A 15,027-nucleotide genomic window follows, 5' to 3' on the forward strand; every position below is an offset into this window, starting at 1 on the left:
TGCAGTCGGTGCCTTTCCGGCTCCGGGGTGGGGGAGGGGAGGCGTGGGGGACCGACCCGGGGGGAGGGGACGGCCCGGGACCAGCGGGAGGGCCGCTACTTTGTTGCGGGGGTGCTGCGGGTCACAGTGTAGCTGAACCGGGTGGGGGCGGCGGGGCGGGGGCTGCGGAGCCACCGGAGCCCAGCGGCCGAGGCCCCAGAACAAAGGAGCCCGAGCGGCGGCGCGCGCGCAGCCCGGCCCGCGCCCCGAGCGCGCCCCCCTCCCCGCGCCCCCTCGGCTGCGCGGGCCACCCTCCCCCTTGGGGCCAGGCTTTGGCCGCAGGCGCGGCGGCCGGCGCGGGCTACCCGCGGGCGCGCCCCCACCTCCAGGCCGCTTCCGTGCAGGGGGCGCTGGGCAGCTTGGAGGAGCGAGGCTCTCAGCAAACTTTATTTTGAAAGCTTTGCTCTCTTGGGGAGGGCCCTGCGGCCTCCGGTGAGGGGGTGTGGGGGAATTTTGGTGAAACTCTCACAAGCCCGCGGGGGGAGGGGCTCAGAGGACAACTTTCTCAGAAATCCCCCCTTGACCACCCCCTTTAAATTCGTCGTCCAGGCACCCCCTAGTCCCCGGTCTGGCCATAGGCCACCTCCCTGGTGCGTCCTGCCTAAGGTTCTGGGCAGGACTTCATTTGAGCAAGCCCCTCTCTTCCCCCATTTTCTCTCTTCCCAGAAGCAGGAAGAGGTAACACGTGAAAGTTGTCCATGAGCCCCGAGTGATGCGCTTCCCCTTTCTGTCTCTTTCAGGCAGCGCAGCAATCTCCATCATCCTGATCCTGGAGGAGAAATACCCGAAGGAGACACCTCACACTGCTGTCCCACCACACACCCATCTGCTCACCTCATGCCCGGGTCCTGGGTGGGTGAGGGTGAAGGACCCACCCAGCCAAGATGATCCCTTCCCTGGGGGCTGCTGCTGCTGTCCTTCCCCAGATCCTGGGCCCCAGCAGGTGGGAGAGTGGCCCCAGAAGGAACCCTGTCAGACTGCTGCAGAGGAGGTGAAGAGGGCTTGAGAAGAGGCACCCATCCCAGAGACGGAAGCTCCTTGTCTTCACCCTTGTAGACTTCTTCACTGTTTTAGGAGAGAAGAACCAGTTGGTGGCCTTTGCAGGAAGCAGGAAACTGGACTGTGGTTCTGCTCCGCACCTATGCCCCCACCTCTGGCAGCATCAGCATCAGCGTCATGAGCCAATTTCAGGTGCCCCTGGCGGTTCAGCCGGACCTGCCAGGCCTTTATGACTTTCCTCAGGGCCAGGTGATGGTAGGGGGTTTCCAGGGGCCTGGGCTGCCCTTAGCCGGGAGTGAGGCCCAGCTGCGATCTGGTGGAGATGGGCGGAAGAAAAGGAAACGGTGTGGTACTTGCGAGCCCTGCCGGAGACTGGAAAACTGTGGGGCTTGCACCAGCTGCACCAACCGCCGCACCCACCAGATCTGCAAACTCCGCAAGTGTGAGGTGCTAAAGAAAAAAGTGGGGCTTCTCAAGGAGGTAAGCTGGACCTTGCTAGGCTCCTCATCCCTTCTTTGAGAGTGTTATAATCATGAGGATCTTGTTAATGATTTGCCTAGTTAAGTCCATTCTCCCAGGTCCCATCTCTTGGTCCAATTTTGAGTGGGGCCATGAATGGGAGCTTAACTGAGGTTGGAAGCCAGAGTGGCCTCCTTTGCTGGGCTGGGAGTTTGATATGGGAGTAACTGAATCGCAGAGGGTGCGTTGGCACCCTCATCTATGTTTGCATTTAATACAGGTCGGTGATGTCTAGCTTTATCTCCAGATGTTTCTTGTCCTGCTTGAAGCTTCATGTGTTGTATTTCTAGGTCCCATTAAGTTCTGGGTGATGTTGGCAGTGATGGGTGCCAAGTGAGGGATAAAGACTTATGAATTTGGAAAGCTGTAGAGTGACAGAGTGATTTTATGCTACCCTGATGGAGTGGAATGTTTCTTTCCCTAAATCTTTTCTTGGGTGCCATCATTTTTCTCAGACAGCAAAAGAGCCATTTGAAACTGTTTGGGAATTTAATGGAAAACACATGATTTGGGTTCCCCTGTGGTACTGAGTACTTCTTGAGACCAAAGACTATTTTTTAATCTGTGTTTTCAGGACCTGCCACAGTAGTACCTTGACAGGTAGTAGGCACCCAGACACTAATTCATGAATGAATGATGTACTTTTGAACCACTCTCAACCCCAAGGAGTAGTACTCCCTTTTTGGGGGGTAGGAGGATAGAGGAGTGAGGTTGATATTGGGATGAGACAACCAGGGTGAGGGTTAGGGGAGAAATGGAGGGGCAGTGACCCTGCATTGCTGTCTTTCCCTTCCATTCTGGCAGTGGACTGCCGGTTCAAGGTTGGTGGCAGCCTCAACAGCAGAGAGTTGGCAGAAGTAGAGACTAGCGAAGTTGAGCAGCTTAGGCGGAGCGATGTAGCGGCTGAGGTCGCTCCAGGCAGCGGAACTGGCGCTGGACAGAGACACAGGCCTGCGCTGCCTGTGGGGCTCCCCCAGCTCTGCCACTGATCTGTCCAAGGGCCCAGACAATTTAGGTCTCTCTGGACATGTCTTCTCCTTATGGAGGAGTTGTACCTCATGGCCTTTGAAGCTCCCCAGCTGTGTGCTCCTGAGGGTTGGGCACCTGTGGCTGTGATGGGCTGGCAGTTCACACAGGGATTTCCCTGACCGCTGAGAGCAGAGCTGAACTGCAAGCTGGTAGGGCTGTGGTCCCGTGGATAGGAAGAAGGATCCAAGTGTTGGGGGCAGAAAAGTGGGTGTTGCTGGGATGTTTCTATCACTTCTTACCTTCCCTTGTCCGTTCGCTGTGGATCCTGTATGTTAAGACCAGGAACCACAGACTTGGTGCCCTATTTACTCTGTCTCTGGTTAAAACAGACATCTGGATCACATCTGCAGTTCCCCCACCCCAGCCTGGGAGCCAGTGTCCAGTCCCTTTATATTGCTGGGTTTTGAGGGAGTTAACATCCTGCTGGTCTCTTTTCTTGCAGGTAATTTTTGAAAGTGGGCAGGATCAGGTATAGGCTTCATTTCTGGGAATGAGATTTGGTGTTTTGGTGTGAGGAGAACTTGCCCACTATACTTTGTAAAACTTGATTCCTTCACTTCCTTCTGATGTTCATTTCCTTTCCCACACCCCTGTATCTCATTCTATTCCTCCTAGTAGCAAACCCAATGGGTGAGGAGACTTAGCTTTGTGGGCTTGATGTTCTTGGAACCAGTGGCCCTTGTAAATGATGTTAAGTGCTGCTTTTGGCAACATGGGGGCATACCTGAGTGAAAGGGTCTGGGAATGAGGCCAGGGCCGTGTCTTCCTTGTGTGTAAGCTGCTGGCCGAGGCTGCCGGGTGGTCATGGTAAAGATACTGTGGCTCTGGGTCAGCTGAGGCTCAGAGACGACCGTGCTGAGAGACATCTAGGCCCTGTGGACATTGCTGGCTGAGCCCCCAGGGTCTGGTAAACTGTGGCTTGATGGCCTGTGGAATTCCAGAACAAGGTCCACATGCTTGTTTGTGGATCAGTGCTGTCCCACAATGGCGTTCTCCTAGGTTCTGGAGAAACAGTGGGCACAATGGAGTGAGTTTTTTTTTTTTTTTTTTTTTGTTAAAGCTAACTTTCTTTGACTTAAAGAGCAGTACTTTATTCCAAGGATAGGTCCTTTCTGCCTTTGATATTCAAAAACATGCTTGCTTTTATGGAGGTTTAGATTTTTTTTTTTTAAAGCTGTCTTTGCTTAGTAAAACAAAGTGGTGTAACTAGGGTCTTTTTTTTTTTTTCATATTTATATAGTTTTTATTGGTCTGTGAAGGCTGAAGGCCTGAGAACTACCATCCAGGCAACACTGTATTTAATGGGCATATCTCTGGCACAGACACAGAGCTGAGATGTGCCAGAGAGACTCTGCCTGAGCAAAGTGTTTAGCAGCCCCAAGGGACTGCTGGGACATTAACCATTAGATTTTAGCAGGACAAAGCAGAAGGAACATGTTCCAGGACTGGGGTGGTTGTTTTGCCCGTGACTCTTCAGATGGGGCAGGACCCAGGAACTTCAGAAATTAGACCATCTACTTGTATCTCTGCTTGCTGGTATTTCCTCCTGTTAGAGTTGTGTCACTCCCTTGGGCACCCTTTCCTTACTTCATCCTGATTCCATTTCTCCCAGCTGCTTTTCGGGCTTCCTTTGAGCTGTCTGCTGACAGCTGCTTTGTATCATCCTGTAAGGGAAGAAGATTATCTTGGGTTTTCTGTCTGTCTGCCCTACTCCTCATCCTTTGTCCTAGTTGGATTTGAGGAGGAAGCTAGGAATCCCTCAACTCAGAAAAGTAGTTCCTCATTTAAGACTAGAGGATGCAGGGCTGGGATTGTAGCTCAGTTGTAGAGCTCTTGCCTAGCATGTATGAGGCACTGGGTTTGATTCTCAGCACTGCATATAAATAAACAAATTAAATAAAGGTCCATCAAGACTACAGGATACTTCCCAGGGGCAGATGGTTACTTCTCTGGGTCCTAACATGAGGTTGGGGCAGGTTGACAGCAGCTGTAGGGTATCATACCTGAAGGGGTTCATTCTTGTACCTCTTGTTGCCTGGAGGATGACCCAACACATTTCTTCATTCTGTAAGCCAAAATCCTTCCTAGTTCCGGGAAGGATTAAAATCCTTGACAGAAGCTGTTTGACTCACGTTCTGCTTGATTGAGAGGTGACTTGACACAACAAAAACGGCTGATTAAAAAAGTAGGATTTGGTGGGAATAGAGGCACAGTAGGACTCATAGTAGGGCAACAGGGTTAATCTCTTGAGCATCAGTTTTCTCAACTGTAAAATTGGGTTAACCCGTCTTTTCAGGGTTGTTGTGAGAATTAAATGAGATGCATAAACATGCATAGTGTCTGGCACATAGTAGGTAATCAGTGCCCCATGACAAAACATTCCTAGAATGTGTAGAAAAGAATCTTTTTGCGTAAACAACTGTGCATTAGTCTGACTTGTAAACATGCAATACAAATTAAATGTTTATTTCAAGACATTCTCTAGCTTGCTCAAAGAACTATGATGCAGAACCTTGGGGCCAGGCATCAGGGTGGGAGGCAGCATACCAGGAGCAAGAAGCCACCATGGTCCTGGGCCTGACTGAAAAATTGCCCATGGGTGAGGAAAGTAAAGACCTGATTGTGTAGGAGAATGACCCTTTATGGGGGAAAAATTGGCATAGAATATATGCATCAGGTTGGAGGCATGATTGAGTATTATGGTTGAAAATTAGATAAATGAAAAAGGTGGATGGTTTGAAAACCCTTTCTAGCCCTCTGCCAAGTGGATTTCATGGCTGAAACACATCTTTCTGCTAGGGTCTTTCAACATCAGAACACCTGATGAATTCTTGCCCAGGTAACTCTTTCTTCCTGAAGATAGAGGATGTGAGGCAGGGGGCTCTCAGCAGTAAAGGGGGAATTGATCTATAAAGAGGAGGTGATGAGACCCTTTAGAAAAAGGGACCACATTTTGGCATTTGTGAGGCCTGAGAAAAGTTGACCTAAGACTTTGTCTTTCAACTGCAAGCAGAATTATGGTGAGTGAAAGAAGACCAAAAGACTGATGAAAAGCCCAGTTTTTCAGAGATTTTGGAAATTAAATGTGTTTAATGTTAATTTTTTATAGTTCTAGAACAGGCTATTTGAAAGGTGGTTTGTGAGACTTTAGAAAGTGAAGTGGTGAACTACGGGAGTCCCCATGGTTCTTTAGGAAGCAGCCCAGACAAGCTAAGTTCTGGATTTTGACAAAGAAGTCATGGTGTCTCTGGCCAGCTTTTTGACAAATCAAAGGTCCATTGTTTGACATGTCATGCTGAAGGGAGGTCACTGATATAATTGCCCTGCTCCACTATGTATATCAGGGTTTCCACACTGGGATCATGGGGAGTACAAAACAGTGCCTGGGACCCACCCCACAGGGATTCTGACTTAACTAGTCTGAGGTGGACTGATCGGTCTGGGGCTCTTTGGGTGTATCTGATGTGTGGTTAGTCTTTCATCTGCATCAGAGTCTACATGCTAAGGTGATGGGCTGCTGCCTGGACTCTGCTACTGCAGATTGAGTTCTAGGCCCTCCTGAGTGGTTGACACCTTCACTCTCATCTCACTGCTCAATAGACCCATCAGCATCACCTGGGAGTTTGTTAGAAATGCAAAATCTCTGGCCCTGTCCCAGACTTTCTGAATCAGAATATGTACTTCAACCAGATTCCCAAGTAAGAATTTGAGGGGCTAGTCTGCAGCACTTCTGTGATTAGAAGCAATGGGACATAGAAAAGGGGGCACAAATAAGTCATGAACAGGCAAAGAATTCCAGTGGCTAACCAGATACGAAGAATGACCCAACACATTTCTTCACTCTGTAAGCCAAAAAAATGCAAGAAGTCATGAGATTTACTCCTTGTTTATTCTTGTTCTTTTGGAGTTCTAGTCTTTCTGGTCTAGTAGATTATCAGTGCCTTTAAGAATGTGTGTTCTGAGAACATGTTTGCCACTCAGCAACCTGATTCAGGACATTGGTGCCCCCACAAGAGTAAAGATAGTGGTGCTTATGCAGAGGAGGAATGTGTCCATGGAATCTTGGACCTCTTAGAAGGATATGCAGGCTTATGAAGCAGAATGGGGTGAGTGTGTGTCTGTTTCACAAGAAGTAGGTAATATGTGTGTTAGAGCCACAAGTGGGTCCTGGTAGTGAGGGTGCGGCTATTAAATTGATAGAACAAGAGGTTAGGGTGATTGGGGCAACCTGAACAATGACATTTAATTAAGATAATGCAAAGTCCTACATTCCTTTTTTAAAATGAAAAGAAACCTTGCTATCCAGCATGTAGAAAGAGCTGAAGTTTTGTAAGGAGTGTTGAGCGGTCATATGCAGGACAATTGAAGGAAACAGAGCTGTGCAGCTTGCAGATGAGTAACGCCGACCAGGGCTCGTCTTGTGTGGAAGAGGGAATTGGTGTCTTCACATGGAGGAGTACGGACAACTTTGGTCAGTGGGCAAAAATTATAAGCAGGCCAACTGAACTCATGTTAGAAAAAAGAATGTCTAACATTTACAGCTATTCCTACACTGAAGAGCTGGCCCTGAGAGGCACTGTTTCATGTATCTGGATAGGGGCTAGGTGCTGACTGGTGGGGATGTTACAAGGACATCCTCTGTCAGGTGGGGGCTTCCTGGTGGGTTCTCGATAGGACTATGTAAAGTATATTCCTTAGATCTGTGTTGTAGTGAAAACATTTATTTGGGGCCACAACACTTTTGGTCAAGTTCTAGACTTACTTATTTTTGTAGTGCCAAAGATCAGATTCCAATTTTAGACTTAATCTTAGAGCTAGAGCTAGCCTCAGACCTGGGTTGGGGTATCAGCCAACTGTTATGTGAATGTATAGGGGTATGTTTTCTTAGGGGAGAAGGTCCATGGTTTTTAGAAGATTCTCAAGAATATTCATGAGCTCTCCAGATTTAAAAAGCATGCTGTACCTGAGCTGTCCAGTTTGATAGCCATAAGCTACAAGTGGCCATTTTAATTTAATTTAATAGCTCAATCACTTTATCTTTCAAATACCTGATAGCCATATGTGGCTAGTGGTTCACTATTGGATAGTGCAGATAAAGAATGTTCCTATTGGGCTGAGGCTGTAGAGCACTTGCCTAGCATGTGTGAGGCACTGGGTTCGATCCTCAGCACCAAAAACAAATAAATAAATAAATAAAAATAAATAAGTAAATAAAATAAAGGCACGCTATACATCTACAACTGTAAAAAAAAAAAAAATAAAAAAAAAAGAATATTCCTATCATTGCAGGAAAGGTCTGTTGGACAGGGATGTGGGCCAAACATATGATATCCTTTGTGGTCTCAAAGCATCTTTCTAGGTTGGGGGACTAGTTCTCTGGGTTGGCTGCTCTTTGATGAATTTTTTTTTTCCTGGTTTAGGATCATGGCCTCCATTCCAGGTAAGTGGTGAGGTCTGTGGTAACCCATGGGTAACCCACCATAAAGCTCATACTTCTTGAAGGTGTGGCCATGTTTTACTTACCTGTTATGGGGAGGGAAATAATAGTGGGAGTGAGGTGTGGCTCCCACACAACTCCCTCATGGGGAAAATGAGTTCTTTCTACCCATAATTCTGATCAGTAGCTCCAGTGAACCTTGTTCTTATGGACTTCTAGTACCAAATGTATTTCTTCATGGGTCCTACCCAGAATTGTCCCTATGTCTTGGGTTTTCTCATTCAAGAGAAGGCAGTGTGGTGACTTGGTGGGCCAGAACATCATGTGCATGGCCTTAGGATTTGTTACCAATTCCACCCATTCCCCATCAGCACTTCTTGACATCTGCCTTGTGGAATGCTGGTAGGAAGCTCAGAGATGAGGTTGGCAAAAAAAGACACCCCTTCATCTTGCTCTTAAGCTCACTGTAGCCTAGTTGGCTGTTCTGGAAAAGTCCTTAGGGTTGCTGTGGTCCTCTGCCCATGTGCATCTATGCAGAACCAAGGCTGTTGCCATACCTGGAGTACAAAGATCCCTTGGTGGCCTTGTCTCTTGTCATTTGAATAAGAAATTTGATGACCTAAGTTTTTAGTAATCACTGAGGGAGAGGTAAAAAGACAGCCAGCAACCCAGTGTGGGATAACTGGCTCATCTTCAGGTGACCACAGGTCTTAGGGTTGCTTGATTGTTTCATGTTACCTTAGTTATCTCTGGGCCTCTGTAGTCCAGCAGGCTGGACACTCTTGATGACTGTTCCTGCAAGGCTGTCTCTGACTTGTACAATTTCTAACTCTGTCTTATCCCATCTGCCCTAAACCCATCTGGGAATTGGTGGACAAATAATAAATCTTCCCCTGCTATTAGAGTAGGAACTCTAAATTCTCAGGATAGGATGGGAATTTCTTGGGATAGCATTGTTTTGGGGAACATTGGCCAGACTGCAGATGACCCTATAGCCTCCTGCTCCTCTTAATTACTGCTAGGGGAAGCCTCAGGAAGGGAGCATGTGGAAACTGGGTCAAAACTGGTGAGAGTTGGGTGTAGTGGTACATACCTGTATTTGGGAGGCTGAGGCAAGAGAGTCCCAAGTTTGAGGTCAGCCTGGGCAACTTCATGAGATTCCATCTCAAATGAGAGTGGGGCTGGGGATGTAGATCAGTGGTAGAATACCCCTGGGTTCAATCTGGGTTTAGTACTGGGGGAAAAAAGAGTGACAAAGTACTGGACTAGATAAAAGTCTGTTCCACTTCTGAGCCATCCTTATGAGGAGGATATTTGAGTTGTTCTTTCCTGTCTTTGTCTTATTTTTCATTCATCTGACCTTTCAGGGTAAGCTCTGGGTGTCCCAGTTCCCCCAGTGTTGCTGTGGATGATTCTGGATTCTGAAGCTGTAGAAGAGAGAGGGATGGCAGACTCTTATTGTGAAGGCCAGGGCCACACTGTATTGTGTTCAGGCTGCAGATTGGGTGGAAGGTGGTAAGGGTCTTGCGGGGCAAGGGGAAGAGAGCTGGTGCTAGGAGGGGATACACCTCCTTCAAATGTTTTTTGAATCCCCGGACCTTCAGTGTCCCTTGTACTGAAAGAGGGCATAATCTCCTTCTGATGTCTCTTCCGTTTCCAGAAACAGGGTGTTATCTGCTTTGACCCGCAGACATTCAAGCTGCGTTCCCAGCCCCATTCAGCTAATGTTGCCCGGGACTTGGTGTGGGCAGGGTTGTGCGCTGAACCTGAGCTCTGAGTGAAACGGAGGCAACGTTAACTATGTCCTTAATGAGCCTGTGGTCTGGGGAGGGAGACGAGCATGAAAACAAATAATTATAGCACATTCTGGTAGGCCTATGAGGGAGAGATGCCTTGAAAGCAGAAACCAGCCTTAGTTACCTCTGAGCCTCTGTAGTCCAGCTGGCAAGGGAAGGAACATATCCTGAGAGTTTCACTGTAGCGATGTGTGACATGTGAGGAGGGCAGAGTCTCCTCTCCCCAACCTTGCGCAGGTAGAAGTGCTGTTAAGAGTGCTCGTGGCTGGTGGCAGGGGTGTGGAAGACGCCGGCAGGCCACTGAGCACACCCAAGGGTGTTCATGGCTCTTTGATGTGAGAGGTTAATGCTTTATGTTAATTCATCTTGGAAATCTTCCTCCGGGGCTGCCCCAGGTTTCTAAACTATTAAGCATTTGTGTCCTGTCTTCTCTACAGTGTCATATAGTCCCTTGTTACTTGATTGGATTCTGGAACATTTGGTGGCCCAAAATTGTTAAATTTGGGGTGAGGAGACCCTGTTGAGATTCATAGGATATAAAACCTTCTCACAAGCATCCAAGAGGGCATGTGGGGTGCAGGCAGAGTGGTGAGTGCTGCCTGTCAGAGGTTCTGTGTGTGTTCTACTTGTTGGTGGAGAAGTGAGAGGGTGAGTTGTTGGCTGCCTCTTGCTGGCTTCTGCTGGTCATCACTGGGTACCTTGGTTCAGTCTGGTTTTGCTGCATCTCCAGGAGGGGCATCTTTTTTCTTCTGTTGTTGCTCCTGCTCCTCAGCTTCCTCCTCTCTGCAATTGCCGTTGACACAGACTTCCGCTGCCAAAGCTAATTGTGAGGCCTGATCAGTGAATGAAGGCAAAGGCAGTTCCCATGACAACCACAAAGAGTTTCAAATATAGGGGATGATGTGTGTGTGATGGGCTGCAATTACTTGGGTGGAAATTGATGCGTGGACACCGGGGACTTCAAACATAGGCTCTGAAGGTGGAGGGGGTGTTAGGTTTCTTTGGCAGGATCCTTTGTGTGATGGAGAGGGAAGGAGGTCACAGACTTCCCTCACAGTCAATTCTAAGTGCCTTTAGCGTGTACAATGGTGGGCAAAGCCCCACAGGGGCTTTGGAGAGGCACGACTCCAGTCATTCTGTTTGGGGACACAGGACACACATACAGAAAGGCAAATTCCAAGTGCCAGATGAGAAATGTTAGAAGTGCTGTCAGCTGGCAGAGGCTGGGGTAATCGGAGAAAGCTTCCTGGAGGAAGTGGGGCTTGAACTGAGTTCTGAAGTGAAGCCCAAAGGAGAGTGACCTCATTTAGGACAGCCATGGCACAAGAGAAGCCTGTCTTCCTGTATCCCCTAGTGGCTCTAGAAGAGGTAGGTGGACTTGAAAAGCATAGAGCTACTTGTAGTAGCTCTGACTGTGCTTTTGCAAATGAAGAAATAGCAAAATCCTTGCTTAGATATTTTCTAGCTGTGACCTTGGCAAGGTGCTTAGCCTTTCTGTATCCCAGTTTCTCCTTCTGTAAAATGGGCATGAATAATTACTGTTTCGTTGATTTGTTTTGACGCTTAAATAAGATGCTGTCTGTTGTGCCTCAGGTGTGGGGCACTGCATGGGTTGGTGCTTGTTTGCTGTTCTTGCATATCCCCCATGAATGTGGGTCTGGATCTTTCCACCTTCCTTGGTTTTAACCTGTGTGGGGTCTGGTCTGCCTTGGGGTATCCATGTTTCAGAGGTTTTCATTGTGTGTCCTGAAAATTGGTGAATTATTACACTTCTCCCCAGTGGGGAGGATCGTGGCCCATTTCTCCTGCTGAGAGCCCAGTGGGTTGGTGATGGAAGGTGGGGAAGGGACCCTCTGCCCTAGGCACAGGGATTCCAAGTACCGCTGAGTTGGTCACTGTGAAGACCCAGATGTATTAAGAGGAGAACATAGAGATGGGAGGAGGATTATGTGGGGAGTGTCTCAGTTGGAGGCAGAGCTGCCCCAGCCTGTGCCTCTGTGACTCCCTCCACTGCTGGCATTCCAGATACCTCAGAAGAAGGAAGGAAACCAGGGTGGGATGAGGATGGAAGCAGGTAGACTGCCTTGGGGCTCCTTTGGGGTAACTGAGGGCAAGATAGAGATTTGCACTTGGTAGGGCTGACTTAGCAGGGGGAGAGGGGTTTGAACAGGAAGTTAGTATGGAAACTTGGCTCCTGCAGGCTGGTGAGGAAGATGTGTGCTGGCTGAACAAGTCAAACTCTGCTTTGGTTCAGTTATGGCAGGTCCTGCCCTCCCAGGAGAGCAAATGTGCCCCCCAGATCTTTGGGGACCTCAGAGAGAAGGCTGACCAGGAGAGGGGCCTCCCCATCTCAATGCCCAGCCCCTGCCTCTCTAACCTCCCATGCAGAAACTGGGCTCAGCACATTCCAGCTCTGTGCAGAGCCTAGTAAAGTGGGGAAGACAGGGCCCCCGCCCACGTGGAGGACTGCCATGTAAATAAATAACTGTACTTGGTTGTGGTTGGTGCCTAGAAGAGGCAGTACACTGCTCTGTGAGGACCCGGCAGGAGCCAGTGATGCTCATAGAGGCTTGCTGACTGAGAAACTGGCAGAGGGGAGGCACTGTTTGGATTAAGCCCTGTATCACATTAGCTTGCCGGGATCCAGAGGGGAGGGCAATCCAGGCAGAAGGAGAGTCATCAGGAAGTCTATGAAGCATGAAAAAATTACTATTCTCAGATCTGCAGCGTAAGGGGAAGTGGTCAGTTCAAGAGTTCTATTCCTCTTCCTCTCTGTAGGGTTGGTGGGGCTTTTGTTTTTGCGTGTGTGTGTGTGTGTGTGTGTGTGTGTGAGTGAGAGAGAGAGAGAGAGCGAGCGAGCGAGCGAGTGGGCAAGCGAGCATGCATGAGCGAATTGGAATAAGAAAGGGCTGAGTTTGAATTCCAACCTACCATTCACCAGCTGTTTTGACAGGCAAGTAACTAAGTATCTCTAAGTCCTTCCATTCCTGGGAAGAGACAAGGTTGTGTGTGGAGTAAGTCAAATGAGATGATCCTACAGTGTGGTTGGCACAGGTCCTGGTATGTAGCAGGGCCTTGATAAACTGTGGCAGCTGTAGCAGCAACAATATTAATTGATACTGACCAAGCAGTGTTAGTCTCTCTCATCCAGTAGCAGACCGTGTGTGTGGTAGGAGTATGGGCCAAGGGCTTTGGGGAGGGTAGAAGAGGGACTCCATTTAACCAGGTTAAAGTAAGAGTTGACAGGTATGCCTGTCAACAGGTAAAGCCCAGTTTTCCATTTAGTATCATAGCTTGGGACATGGTTTCTTACCTTGCTTTGTCACTGGCCTTCCTTCTTGCCCTGGGAGAAGCCCAGTAGGACTGCCCTTGTCCCCTAGGGAAAGCAATATGGGCCCTGGTGTTTCCTGGAGTCTCCTTACCAGGGGTCAGCTTTGCTCTTTCTCTTAAGATAGCTCTTCCTGTTCTGGGTATCCCCTTGGGGCCCCAGGGAGGGGCAGCAATTAGGCATCTGTGATGGAGTGGGTAATAGAACGAATCACTGATCAGGGGCCCTCACACATCCTAACTAGTCCTATGAGTCATATCTCTTCTCTGGCCTTGGCTTATTCATCTGTGAGAATAAGAAGTAGCATCCAGTGAGCTCTTCCAGAAATGAAGAGCGCTGGTAGCTAGCAGCCTCCACAGCCTGACAGGCAGTGTGCTGCGTGCGTTTCTCCACGGGAGCCCCTGCAACTGTATGAAGGTAGCTGCTAATTCCACTTTACAGATGAGCAAAGTGAGGCTAAGACAGGTAAGTTACCACCAGCTAGGTAGTGATGGAACAGGGTACCGGAATGTGTGAGAGTTGGAAGATCCGGAGTGTTCAGCTACAGGGAGGGGATGGGGTAGAGAAGGATATGCTTCGGGATGCAGGTAATTGAATCCAGGATGGACTGCAGGGTCTTCCTCTCTCTTTTCTTTTCTTACCTTTCCTCCCTGCCCTTCAATTTCCTGGCTGTCACCTTCCCTCTGCTTCCTCCCGGAGCTGGGAGAACCTAAGGTCAGGATGTTTGGGGGGGCATCTCCTGCAGCTTTTTCAAAAGAAGAGAAACCATGGTGGGGTGGGGTATGTTCAGGCATCAGCAGGAGTGATCCCAGAATAAGGTGTTTGAATGTTCCTGGAGGGCACAGCTGACTTGGTAAGGCTTGAGGCACAGGCAGTGGGGGCTCCCAGAAACAGCCTGTTTCTGTAGGCGCTGGAGAGGGAAAGACTGGAACTGCAGAATGATTAAGGATATGGTCTTTAGAATGCAACAAACCTGGCCTGGTGTCCCAGCTCTGCTGTGTCCTAGCTGTGTCATCTTGGCTGAGTCTTGCCTTGTTTCCTCATTTGCAAACCGGGGTAAAGGTTCCTGCAGCCCCTGGCTTTTTCTTCTGGGCTATTTATTGTGTCTCATGTTCTAGTGTCCTGCTATCACCAGGATAAAGCGGCTAGAGTGGTGAGGATCGGAATCCCACTGGCGTCTGCTCTATCCCAGATGCAGTCTGTCATCTTTGACCCTGGAGGAGCAAGAAAACGCCTTCTGCGAATTACCTTAGGGGTGCCCTCAGGAATAAGCAGGGGGTGCCCCGGGATCCCCAGCCTGCCGAGGGAGCCGCGACAGGCCTGGGAAGCAGCCCTGGCGGCTCAGCAGCACCCTCGGTGGCGGCCCCCGCCTCCTGGCTGGGCAGGTCCACCGGCGGGGGCAGGGCCGACTGAGGGATTGGCTGGCGCGCGCGCCGCCCCCTCGCACACCAGCCTCGCGGCGGGGAGGGGAGCGCAGCCGGCAGCTGGCCGCCGCCTCCTCTGCAGTGCCTCCCTCCGTGCGCTCCCTCCGGCGGGGATAATGGGAGGCCCGGCGGCGGCCAATGCACCAGAGGAGGCCCGCCGAGGTAGAGCGCGCAGGGCCAGGAGGGACAGGCAGGCCGAACACTGGCAGGGGGGCAGTGTCCTCTTGGGTCTCAGGAAGGTTCAAAAAGGAGAAATGAAAACAAAAACACACTGGAAAGGCGAATGAGCCCATCAGCACGGGTCTGGGCGGCAGCTGGAGGCAGGAAGATGGTCCCTGTTAGCCTTTCTTCCCAGGCCCCTTCCTCTTCCCCTCCCTCCTTCCCCTTCAGTGTGGAGCGGGGGTTCTGTAAGAAGGACTTTGCTTCTTTTTCTGATACCCGCCTGGCTCATCAGTC

The 15,027-nt window shown here is 49.7% G+C and overlaps 1 protein-coding gene across 2 annotated transcripts in view; it reads left to right on the forward strand.

Annotated features, from left to right (window-relative positions):
* The first annotated feature begins 804 nt into the window (after window positions 1–804).
* The window catches only part of Tet3 (tet methylcytosine dioxygenase 3), a 98,832-nt gene continuing 84,609 nt past the window's right edge, over window positions 805–15,027 (forward strand). The window contains exon 1 of one of the 2 annotated variants that reach the window (XM_071601738.1): window positions 805–1,518. In XM_071601738.1, coding sequence (XP_071457839.1) covers window positions 1,216–1,518 — 303 coding nt within the window. In that variant the 5' untranslated portion in view covers window positions 805–1,215. The remainder of the gene's footprint in view (window positions 1,519–15,027) is intronic. The other variant, XM_071601737.1, reaches the window with a different exon arrangement.

This window comes from Marmota flaviventris, chromosome 14, assembly GCF_047511675.1.
Source record: "Marmota flaviventris isolate mMarFla1 chromosome 14, mMarFla1.hap1, whole genome shotgun sequence".
In the NCBI taxonomy this organism is placed as follows: Eukaryota; Metazoa; Chordata; class Mammalia; order Rodentia; family Sciuridae; genus Marmota; species Marmota flaviventris.